General features: G+C 35.8%; 1 protein-coding gene across 1 annotated transcript in view; it reads left to right on the top strand.

The window, feature by feature from the left end:
- Positions 1-4,860: 4,860 nt before the first annotated feature.
- The window catches only part of LOC129005106 (baculoviral IAP repeat-containing protein 7-B-like), a 34,237-nt gene continuing 25,927 nt past the window's right edge, over positions 4,861-13,170 (top strand). The window contains exons 1-2 of the mRNA XM_054433914.1: positions 4,861-5,253; positions 11,641-11,730. Coding sequence (XP_054289889.1) covers positions 5,229-5,253; positions 11,641-11,730 — 115 coding nt within the window. The 5' untranslated portion in view covers positions 4,861-5,228. The remainder of the gene's footprint in view (positions 5,254-11,640; positions 11,731-13,170) is intronic.

Raw genomic sequence — 13,170 nt, 5'->3', positions numbered from 1 at the left:
CCTAAGCCCATCTCATCGAATTTGAGGTATTCTAATGACAATATACAATGTGTGGAATAATCAGTGTGAGTATGATTGAGGCAGTCATCTTAATTACGAAGTAATATGGCAAAATGTATATGGTTGATAGGATCTTGCATCGGGAAAAAGTGCACAATGTTCACCCTAAGCCCATCACATCAAATTTGAGGTATTCTAATGGTAATATACAATGTGTAGAATAATCAGTATAAGTATGATTGAGGCAGTCCCCTAAACTACGAAGTTATATGGCAAAATGTATAATGGTTGATAGGAACTCGCGTCAGGAAAACGTGCACAATCTTTTTCCTAAGCCCATCACATCAACTTTGTGGTATTCTAATGGTAATATACAACGTGTAGAATTATCAGTATAAGTATGATTGAGGCAGTCCCCCAAATTACGAAGTTATATGGCAAAATGTATATGGTTGATATGAACTCGCGTCAGGAAAAAGTGCACAATCTTTTTCCTAAGCCCATTACATCAAATTTGAGGTATTCTAATGGAAATATACAATGTGTAGAATTATCAGTATAAGTATGATTGAGGCAGTCCTCTAAATTACGATGTTATATGGCAAAATGTATATGCCCAGACAGCACACTTTCTCTTCAGGACATCCCATGGATATTGCGACAGGATATGCAAGATATCCCATAGTGGTCCTATGGTCAACCTGGGATATCCCAGGATATCCACAGGAATGCGTAATGTCCCCGCCCGGGGATGTCCTACGGATAAGCTCACAGCATATCCGTGGGACATCCGAGGTCATCCCAGGGTAGTCCTCAGGACATTCTCACTACTCAGAACATATGGGACTACTATGGGATGTCCCTGGGATAAAGTGTGGTCTGGGCCTGAACATAAAAAACACAAAATAATGTAGATTTAGTATGAAAAGCTTAATTATAAGTTTAGTAAATTGATTAAATAGTTAATAAACACAAATTTTGAAGAAAAAAACGAGAAAAAAGTTTTTGGCCCAGACGGGTCTCGAACCTGATACCTTCGCCTCATGAGCCTCTTAACCTTACCTCCTGAGCTATCTGCGCTTGATGATTATGGGAGTTTTCAAGTGGTGAAAGAGTAGCCGACAGTTGCAATGGTCGCAATACTTAAAATATTTTTGATACTACAGTATATAATACGATTCTATTAATCTGTTTAGGCCTCAAGTAGTTGAATTGTTTTTCTGGTAGTTGAAGAGGATACTGGTATTTGAATATAGATTATTTAATTACCGTTAGATTAGCACTGTTATAATTGATTGTTATATGATTAAAATAAGTTTTTGATTGTTTTATTAATTTAAAGTTAGAATTAAATTCACACTTCACACAACTATGATAGAACTCTAGTTTTCCTGAACTCAGTGGTAGTAATATGTCAGTAAAGTTAAGTCAGCCCTTGCTAGCCACAGTATTAACAAGACATATTTTCAATCTGGGAAACCTTAAACTTTTAAAACAAATTATAAAACAAATTATAAATTATAAAACCTCAACATCTTAATGCGTAGGAATCTTATTAAAAAAAAACAGACCAAAATTATTTGTTAAATAATGAAGGCGGCCCAATTATAAATTCGGAATTACTGAAAATAATTACATCAAGAACAACACTAAAATATATCCAAAATTCAAAAGATTAATTTTTCTAATATTATTTTATATTTTTCCAATATCCTTTAAATCATCTGTTTTAACTTTGTTTAAAATTAATTTATTAAGTAAATATTTACTTTTTGTACTAGTGTAAACACAGCCTGAAGATGGAAACCTAGTTTCTGAAAGCGCTAGTGAAAAAAACAAATCATTATATATTGGCCTTGTTGAACATTTAAATTTAGATACATACATTTTATTGATTTTGTGTTCCTTCACTTTGAAGATGTGCTCATTGTAGCACGAAACAGCTGTCGTGTTTGACGACTACACAGGATCATTTTAGGCAAGGTAAAATAAACCATATTCTACATAAATTTCATCAGTGGTAGTATTTTTTTTCTTCAGTTTGTTACCGGGACATTACGGGACATTACAGGATATCCAGTGGATTTTGTACATGTCCCGGGATGTCATGGGACATTCTGGGATATCCTATGGCATTCGTACATATCCCGGGACTTTACAGGATATCCTGAGGTTAACTTACAAATCCCGGGACATTACGGTATATTGTAGGATATCCTGTGGATTTCGTACTCATCCCGGGATTTTGCGGGATATCCTGAGGATAGCGTACATATCCCGAGAAATTCTCAGGACATATGGGACTACTATGGGATGTCCCTGGGATAAAGTGTGCTGTCTGGGTGGTTGATATGAACTCGCGTCAGGAATAAGTGCACAATCTTTTTCCTAAGTGTATCACATCAAATTTGAGGTTTTCTAATGGTAATATGTAATGTGTAGAATAATCAGTATGAGTATGATTGAGGCAGTCCCCTAAATTACCAAGTTATATGGCAAAATAAATATGGTTTCTGTTGGTCATATATAAATAAATATATCACAAACTAATTATACCATCAGAAGGATAATTAAATTACATTCAATTTTTACACATAATACACTCATTGACATCAACCATAGACTTGGAAAAGTTTAATTCTATTTATTAAAGCTACTGTACGAAATAATTACATGTCCACTACTGTAGATTAAAATTAAAATATATATTGTTATACATTTTTGGATAGCTCATAATAAATTATGTATCATAGGTATACTCCCACCAGGTAACCGATAGCCGTACTCATATCCAGTTAGCCTTTCCAGTCTGGGCAGTCTTAGACTAATAGACTTGGCCTTATAGCTTCGTAATTTAAGGGACTGCCTCAATCATAATCATACTGATTATTCTACACATTGTATATTACCATTAGAATACCTCAAATTTGATGTGATGGACTTAGGAAAAAGAGTATGCACTTTTTCCTAGTGCGAGTTCCTATCAACCATACATTTTGCCTTATAACTTGGTAATTTAGGGGACTGCCTCAATCATACTTATACTGATTATTCTACACATTGTATATTATCATTAGAATACCTCAAAGTTGATGTGATGGACTTAGGAATAAGAGTATGCACTTTTTCCTAGTGCAAGTTCCTATCAACCATACATTTTGCCTTATAACTTGGTAATTTAGGGGACTGCCTCAATCATACTCATACTGATTATTCTACACAATGTATATTACCATTAGAATACCTCAAAGTTGATCTGATTTTTGTGATGGGCTTAGGGTCAACATTGTGCACTTTTTCCCGATGCAAGTTCTTATCAATTATATACATTTTGCCATATAACTTCGTAATTTAGGGGACTGCCTCAATCATACTCATACTGATTATTCTATACATTGTACATTACCATTAGAATACCTCAAAGTTGATGTGATGGGCTTAGGGTCAACATTGTGCACTTTTTCCCGATGCAAGATCCTATCAACCATATACATTTTGCCTTATAGCTTCGTAATTTACTGGACTGCCTCAATCATATTTATACTGATTATTCTACACATTGTATATTACCATTAGGGTAGCTCAAAGTTGATGTGATGGGCTTAGGAAAAAGATTATGCACTACAGAATAATTCGTTGTTTTAATTGATCGCGTTATGTTAGGCCATAGCTACGTATAATGTACAATACGGTCTCAAATATGCCTTTAAAATACTCCAATTAATTAGTTTTAACGTGTATACACGTTTTATCAAGGTATAATTGACATTTTATAAATGTAAAAACATCATTTCGCACCGTATTGTCATTGAATCGTTTTTCCGACATCCCTGCAAAACACGTTTGTGGCGTCCGCAGGCGTACCAACCCATATCAATTACAATCCGAAAAAGTGCCGATGAAAAGAGCCGCTAACTTCACGACGGTCGCTAACCTCCAGTTATAATTTTTAGCTCAGTGGTCGTCACTGTCACTGTGCAGTGTTGCCACCTCGTTGTTGCGATTTTACCCTAAAGGCAGGCTAAAATTACCCTAAATTACCCTAAATCTACTTTGAGTTACCCTAAAAATTACCCTAAACGTTAATATTTGCGTTTAATGCTATATAACATTGTTAAAATTATATAAATCTTACATGAGGTGTTTAATTATACTAAATAAGGTTTCAATATCAATCAATATACGTAAAATTATACTCGATTCTCAAAAACAACCCGAAAGAAGAACAAAAATGTTGATATTCAGCGCTCTATCGTATACGGTGTGTGAAAAATATCGAATCAAGACAAGAATTATCGTATTTTTTACTGTATCGACCCATTACTATACTTTTTTTGGTCAATTATACCTTTATAATACCTAAAGGAGTATGTTTTATCTATGATAATACAGTACGGTACCATAAAAGCCTTGGCGGTAATTTTTTGACACAATTCGTAAAATAATCCCAGTGTAATTCAATTCAATCACATAATTAAATATCAAGAAGTAATGAATAATATTTCATATTTTATTAAAATGTGTTATAGAATCAAATACAATCTAAAACAGATAATTCACTACTCATAAGATCGATTTAACTTATTATGAAAAATGAATCATATCATTGATTTAAACCGGTTGAATCGCATTACGGTTCGGCGATAGACCCTAATATGTAATGTACGTTTTTTGCCAAATTTTCAAGTTTTTTTTCATGTTTTTGGTTAAATTTCCATTGTTATGCTAACTTTTTGTTTTACCCTAAAATTACCCTAAATCTACCATTACCCTAAACCTTACCCTAAGACTAGTAAATTACCCTAAAAAAGGGTAATTACCCTAAAAGTGGCAACACTGTCACTGTGTTTCAGTCAGTAGTTCAGTTGTCGTTGTCGTTGTCACTGACGGCCAACAACGGGTCATCAACATGAAAACGTAACCAGAACCACTAACTAACCAGAAACATAACCAGTTTCTTGGAGTAAACTCAAAACCTAAACCTCAACGTGTAGCCTCTGTTATCACAGAACCCAGATTTGGTTTTGTGTTCTGTGGGCTGTACTCCAAACGGTAGTAGCCTAGTAGGTAGTAGGTAGGCCCTACATCTTGTGCTAGTGCTCTAAGACTAGGCTTATTAAGGCTAGTCCATTGACCTGCTATCTACCCTAGCCTATTCATTTGAGTATTCGACGAAGGAGTATCATATGCAGCAGTGCCTACCCAAATAAGTTCGTTGGCATCAGAGAATGAGTGGAAGAGGAAGAAAACACAGTGAGTTTTTGGAATAATTTTTGTCCTATTTGTTTTCATGTTTAAAAAGTAGGCTACTGTAAACGTATTATTTAGTAAATAAGTTATAATTACAGTTAAATTATTGTAACCTAGTTAAACTTAAAATAATTAAATCGGCGTTTTCATTTCCCGAGACTTATCATCAGAAAACTAAAATCTGTTGTTGTGGGCGATAGGCCTACTTGTAATACTTACCTACTTAAACTTGATCAGGACGCGAAGACTCTGTAACTTAGGAATTATAAGTTAGTAAGTTACATTTTGATCAGTAAATTACTAGACGTAACTTACATTCCACTTAAGTTACTAAGTTGGAGCCCCTCGCAAAATAAAAGCATAACATGAGTAATTTATGTTAGTTTTATCTAATTGGCGCTGGTAAAATATACATCTCCTCCTACAGAGTCTTCGCGGATTAGGCTTAAATGCGGGCATAAGGAACTGAAATCGGGACTGTCCCGGCAGAATCGGGACGGGTGGCAACACTGGTCAGTAGGGACTGGGACCAGTACTATTCCTACTCCTGACAAACGACCTGCCAGAAGATTTGCAAGGCCCCTGTCATACGGTCATCTACGCAGACGACACAGTCATCACTCTTGCAAATAAATCAATGGAAATATTAGAAAGAGACACACTAGCACATTTCAACTAGAGGCCAAACACTAAGTAAGTTACTGCAAAGAAAATTACCTTGTTCTAAACAAAAATAAAACCGTACAAATTATTTTCAACAACAGAAGTGCCACCACAGACATCACCCTACCTGGTCTGAAAAGGAAATCAAGACAAAGTACCTTGGCATGACTATATTGACTCCAAACTAACATAGAAACCTCACATAGAACCATTATACAATATAATTCTTTAGCCACTTGCGTTTGTAGGGGTTAAAACAAATAAGTGGAACAGATGCAGCGAAGGTAGCCTATTTCGCTCTTTTTGAATCTCATCTGTGATATGGCATAGAGGATCCACTGCATTCAACCTAGAACTTATTCTCATCCAACAACAGGTGTTTGGTTGGCATTGGACAACAAGACAGCTGCCGTGGACCGTTCAAAGAGCAAAAGATACTCACTATGGTGTCACTCCACATCCATCAAACCATCCTACATGCAATACCCAACAAACCAGACATAAGGACCTACACCATCACAACACCAGACATGCATTAGATTTCACCCTTCCAATCCACAAGCTATCACTTAGGCCTACTGAAAGAAAACCAATCTACTGTACAACGGAGCTAAATACTTTAACCTCCTTCCAGAACAACTTAAACAGCGAAATAATTCATGCACTTTTAAGATAAAACTTACACACTGGCTGCTAGAAAGACCTTTCTACACCGAAAAAGAATTCATCTCAGGACCTTAAAATGAAATGTTTCTGTACAATCCATCTGTAAATATGACGCTGTAGGCTACTTATCCTATACTCTAATACCAGCAATGTTTGCTTGTATGTATGCTTGCTTGCTTGCAGAAAGATCTCGAAAACGGCTCCGACGATTTTCTTCAAATCTTCTAAATAGCTTGGCTGCACTTTACTTGACGTCCTACACTCATTCGATTGTTTTTTTCGATTTGATATTTTCATTCGATTGTTTCATTCGATAAATATCGTTTGGTTAGTTAGGTTAGGTTAACCTTACCTAACTAACCAAACGATATATCGAATGAAGCAATCGATTAATCGATATATCGATCGATATTTTCATTCGAAAGAGTGTAGGACGTCAAGTAAAGTGCAGCCAATAGCTTATTTTTGGCCTATCCTATACTCTAATACGAGCAATGTTTGCTTGTATGTATGCTTGCTTGCTTGCTTGCAGAAAGATCTCGAAAACGGCTCCGACGATTTTCTTCAAATCTTGTAAATAGCTTATTTTTGGCCTAAAAACGAGTTTACTGCACTTAGAAATGCCAACAAAAATCGAATTACGTAGAAAAATGAAACTGAAAGTCACATTTTTTTAACATTAGTCTTATGGGTTGCTAAGTAACCATGTTGGTTGAATTGAATAACAAGGAAAAAGTAAACAAAAGACTTGTAAGTAGTCTATCCACAGTATTTTAGCAATTATAAAATACAGTACAAAAGGAAAAACATCAGTTGTTACTATTGAGCAAAGATTATACTGAAGATTACTCGATACATTGTAGCAGGACTTTTTTTTATCTATGATTGTAGTAAAGGCTAGCAGTGTGGAGTGTGGGGACTGTTTATGACGATTAGATTAAGGTATCTGCAATCCTAAAATGCGATGGGAAGGTAGGGAAACAGGCCCGCGACGTAGGAAGGGGTGAAGGAAGTAGTAAAAGCAAGGAGTCCGGAGTGTGGGAACTGTATATGACGATTAGATTAAGGTATCTGCAATCGTAAAATGCAATGGGAAGGGAGGAAAACAGGTCCACGACGTAGGAAGTAGTAAAGGAAGTAGTAAAGGCGAGCTGTCCGGAGTGTGGGAACTGTTAATAAGGATTAGATTAAGGTATCTACAATCCTAAAATGCTATGGGAAGGGAGGGAAACAGGTCCACGACGTAGGAAGTGGTGAAGGAAGTAGTAAAGGTAAGCAGTCTGGAGTGTGGGAACTATTAATGACAATTAGATTAAGGTATCTATAGTCCCAAAATGCTATGGGAAGGGAGGGAAACAGGTCCGCGACGTAGGAAGTCGGGAAGGAAGTAGTACATTCAAGTACGGTAGTCCGGAGTGTGGTAACTGTTTATGACGATTAGATTAAGGTGTCTACAATCCTAAAATGCCGTTGGAAGGAGGGGAAACAGGTCCGCGACGTCGGAAGTGGTGAAGGAAGTAGTAAAGGTGAGCAGTCTGGAGTGTGGGAACTGTTAATGGGGATTAGATTAAGGTATCTGCAAATTAAAATGCCGTGGGAAGGGAGGGAAACAGGTTGGTGACGTAGGAAGTGGTGAGGGAAGTAGTCAAGGCGTGCTGTCCGAAGTGTGGGAACTGTCTGTGGCATTTATGTATTTGCAATTCTAAAATGGTATAGGGAAGGAGGGCAAACAGGTCCACAACGGAGGGAGTGGTGAAGGAAGTAGTAAAGGTGATCAGTGTGGTATTTGGGAGTGGATTAATGTATCTGCAATACTAAACTGCTTTCAGAGTAAACTAATGATTTTCCCCGAGCAAAGCTCGGTCCCCAGGTACTTCTCGATGAATATGTAATAAAGAATATTGTCTATTGTCTATATTGTCTCCTCATAGCTCCCCCCTTCAAGTATTAGTTGACGTCACTACTTGCACACGTCATAAACAACCATCAGAACCACAAGAAAAAAGATCTAGTACAGTGCAATTAGCTTTAAAAAAGAGCAAACGGGGACATAACAAAAATACCCCCGCCGCAGCAAACCTGCAGACTAAGCGAATTTCCATTTGCCTGATTTGATTTTCAATTAAATCTATTCAAATAACATTAGGTTTAGCACCTAGGTTTGCTGCCTACAGGGTAATAAAGTGTTTTTTAGTAAAATATTAATAGCTTAGTATAAAATAAATAGATTGGGCAAGTTTGATCCAAATGCATAAACAAGCAAACTACAACAGTTTACTTATTCTCCATAAGAATAACATGGGAATTTTTAATTTACAATTTTCTCCGTAACCAATAACCATACAAAACTAGTGGGCAAAGTGGCACATTGCTTCACACGAAAGAAATGCTTACGCTTGAGCCGTAGGCGAGTGTGGAAGGTTTCTCGAGTGCAGCAAAGGCACTTTGCACTCGTGTTACATGTTATATTTTTCCAACAGTTACTATAAATCATATAAATAATTAGTCTTTCAAACACTATGCAACACCTTTTTAGGTAAGGTTAAATCCAATCGTTGAACGAAATGGGAAACACTGCAACAGCTGATTGTAATTGTAATATTTGTAAGTGTTGCAAACCTATTTCTAAGCGAACATGGATTACACGCATAATGAAAGCACGCTGTTTTGTGTTGTTTGGTTGGAATACTGGTGTGCGACAAAGTCAAAACCGCATGACAATGTACAAACTGTGTGAAAAAAGTAAGCTGGTATAACCAAACAAAATGGTGGATATCTGGTTAACGAAGCGATTTTGGAAAAAATGTTATACTTGATTTTCTCTTTATTTTGATTCATAGAACCATTTCCCGGAGTTTGGCTGTAAAGGGACACTCTGTTTATATTAGTATCTGTATAGGTAAGTTTGAATGAATTAACAATATCAGGTCAAAAAAATTTATATTTTCCTACAGTCACCCGACTGTAGCCGGGGGGCCGTTTGGTGGGGGTATTACCGGGGTTATGGTATGGTACCGGGAAGGGAGATCGGTGGGAATTCGGGTAATCAGGAGGGAATAAACAGGGTAATACTAATAGGTTAGGAATAGGTGTGTCTGGACCAAACTTAATTTAAGCATGCTGAATCTGCTACCAATAAAATTAGGAAGATTGCTGGGGACCAGAGGGACGGAGACCTTTTACCCAGCAGATCAGAACACTTGCCTAGCCATCTTGATTTGCACTAATTGAACTAACCATTTAAGTATTAACCTATCCTTCCAACTATGAACTGAACTTGGATAATTACTTACTAATATTGATGAGTGAGGGAAATAATATGTAAATTGAATACTGAATGGTATATGTATATGAATATGTACAAATTTGATTGATAATTGCTAAGCTACATTCTGGGAACATGTGGTTTAGTTTTTCATGTTTGTTAAGGTTGGTTGCAGAAGGCAACCAACCGACTGAGTTGTGATTTCCTACATTTCAATGGTCGGGTGAGCCAGAAAGGCTCCCCGCTTGTTACCTGACTTAGCCAACCATAATTGGTACTTATATCTATCTACATAACTATACTAATTGTAACTTATCCATTTGTCGGATATATAGACTACGGCACAACTACATCTCATTTAATTTCTATAATATTGTTTGTGTAGAGCTAAATTCTACATTTTTGGTCTTATCTGCTTTAAACCGATTAAAAACTTTTTGACACACGTACCAAAATTACTATTTAACAAACCCCCTGGGGCCCATCTCATAATAAAGTACAAACTAATATTATTAGTAAATCAGCTGATCGCCCAATGCAAATCTCATGGAAATTACAAGTTACAAGTTGTAACTTGTAACTTGTAGTTTATTATGAAATGGGCCCCTGGGCTTAAACTCAGTTTCAAATTTCATCAATGGTCATCTTGTGAAAAAATACTTTATTAATGTTTTAAAATAATTTTTCAGCTGTTCCTATGAATTTCTCTAACATTTAAATTAATTGAGATTTAATCACAGCTGATCCTTCCTTTGTTTTGATTTTAATTCCATGTTATTTAAATGGGCCAAAATCGTACTTTCAGGGCTTGCCAAGGGTTTATGGGTCAACGCACCGACTTGAGACCCTCAAAAGGCACATCTACACGTTAAGGGCTTTCAAACGACATAAAAAACATTAAAATTGAGCCAGTGGTTTGGGCTGTAGGTCCGTCAACATTCAAGGAGAAGAAGGAGAACACGGAAAATTTGTGAATTTTCAAACTAGTTTTTCTTGGCTCAAACACAACCGTTTTTTAAATTCTTTTTTTTATTTTGTTGAGAATGAGTGCCCCTATCCAGTAGATGAATAATTTTTTTAATAGCTTTTGTTTCTTCAGAGCGATAGACGAGTAAAAAAGCCACTTTGTCACGTCATGTATATATACACTGCAGCAGCTGTGTACCGCTGGAGGACTTGGCGGGGCGGAACGCTGCCGCGTTCCTTAATAACTATTGTAACACGGATATTCACTTAATAACTGATTAGGCTAATGATAAAACACACTTAAGAATTCAAACGGTAGAAAGTTCACTTTGTTCACGTATCTAGGTAGGTTTGTCTTATCAGGTTGGTAAGTCATATTTAGTTAAATTGTCATTATATTTGTGTTAAAAAGGAAAATGAAAAGTATTAGCCTATTTAAAACAATTTACAAAATTACTTATGAATAAATTGTATTTTGAGAAAAATGGATCGTTTTGGAGTAATTTGTGGAAAAGTAAAAAAGGTCCTATTTTCACCCCATTTTCACCCCCTCCCCCCCTAACCCGACACTCAAATCAGTGTAACTTTTTTTACATATTGAGGGAAGTGTATTTAACAATTTGGCGCTGGTTTGGAACCTTTTTTTTTGGTGTCCCGGTTTAGGTCTAATTGCACTGCACTGTACTAATCATTTAATCACTAAAAATTTAAGACTATCCTACCACAGTCTAGTGTACGATATCAGATTAAGGCCTACTATTGCCTTCTGTTTTCCTGAAAAGATGTTTTACATCAAAATTCAATACTTTATTTTCTTCTAATATTTTCAGGTTTTAAAGAGCGAGATGATGACTGGACGTGTGATAACTGCCACAATGTAAACTTCTCATGGAGAGTACAGTGCAACCGCTGTACACAATGTAAGTAATTTTTTCATTCATGTATAACTAGCAATGGAACAAACAGAGGCAATGTTAGAAAGTTAAACCTTTGTGATAAGGAATATTTTACATATCTATCACCAATTACAACAATGACTGTGGGGTACATATAACTAATCTACATGCTTATATATAATACGCAAAGGCGATTTCTACGAAACACTACTACTCCGTTAATAATGATCAGATTTTTACAAACGATGTGTCAAAATTAAGTATTTTTTGTGTAGACACCCCCTTTCACCAATTCCTGTAATAAAAGTTCTCGGGCTTTGCCCCACAGGCCATCAAAATCCCATTTCTTTATTTCTTATTAAGAATTTCTTCTTTCTTTTCTTATTAAGTATTTCTTATTAAGAAAACATTTTGTTTACTTAAACAGACAAATTATTTGTGTTAATTACAGCTGTTCATAGTAAACACATGATACACTTACACACAAGAGCTTTCGTTTTCAGAGTGAGTTCCTTTGCAGTTTCGATAACTGGGGTGGAGTGATTGATTACATAATCTTTGAGTTGACTCTTTTAATTCATCCGAAATTATGACTGTAATTAGTTTTGAACGCCTGTAATATTTTCCAATTGCTCGAATTCGAGCAACAGGTGCACTAGTACTTATTTAATACGCAAGCAAGTTTTTTGTGACAATTACTCCTACAAAACTACTGAACCGATTGACATGTTTTTGGTGTCATTGGAAAGAGAGTAACAAGAAGTTGTGCAGGAACTTTTCTTTTTATGGAAATAATTTGAGAGTGAGGCCCTGGGGTCCTTTAAAGTTTCGTATTTCTCCATAAGATTAACATGGGAAACAAACATTGTTACGAAACTCCAGCTGTTGTCAGATATTAAAAGTGAGAAGAAGAACATATGTTAATTGTAGGCCTAAACAGTCAGTTTGCTAATTTAACAGTTTGCTACAAACATTTACTGACTTGGTTGAAATGAAATATTTTCTATTTGAATTTGGGTTGGCGTAAATATTACAATGGAATAAAGCGAGAGAGCCTGGATAATTTGATATAGGTACTTCAAAGAACACTGAATTAACACTGTGCTGTATTTTTTAGTAATCATTGAAAGAGCCGATTTGCAAACTGTGGAAACATAGGAAAGTCATAGAACACCACCAAGGAGAAGAATTAGAAATAGGCTAATGTTTTTTTTAGAATTTATAATCATTATTGTGGACAACCTAATGTGGCTATGAGTTAGGCTATTTGTACAAAACGCCAAAAAACAAGAACAGCTTTTGAAAAATATTAAGATATTTACAAGAAATGTTGATTATATCGATCTGTTATGTACATCTTTTAGTATTTCCATAAACTTTGATTCAAATCTTTTAAAGTCACCAGAAATTATGACTGTTGTTCGATTTTAAAATAACGCCTGTTTAGCAATTGCTCAAATTCGC

The sequence above is a fragment of the Macrosteles quadrilineatus genome, unplaced genomic scaffold (genome assembly GCF_028750875.1).
Source record: "Macrosteles quadrilineatus isolate MER2022 unplaced genomic scaffold, UCM_ALF_1.0 Scaffold_1__1_contigs__length_201487025, whole genome shotgun sequence".
NCBI lineage: Eukaryota > Metazoa > Arthropoda > Insecta > Hemiptera > Cicadellidae > Macrosteles > Macrosteles quadrilineatus.
Note: the sequence above shows the minus strand (reverse complement) of the source record. Positions and strands in the feature narration are given on the sequence as shown.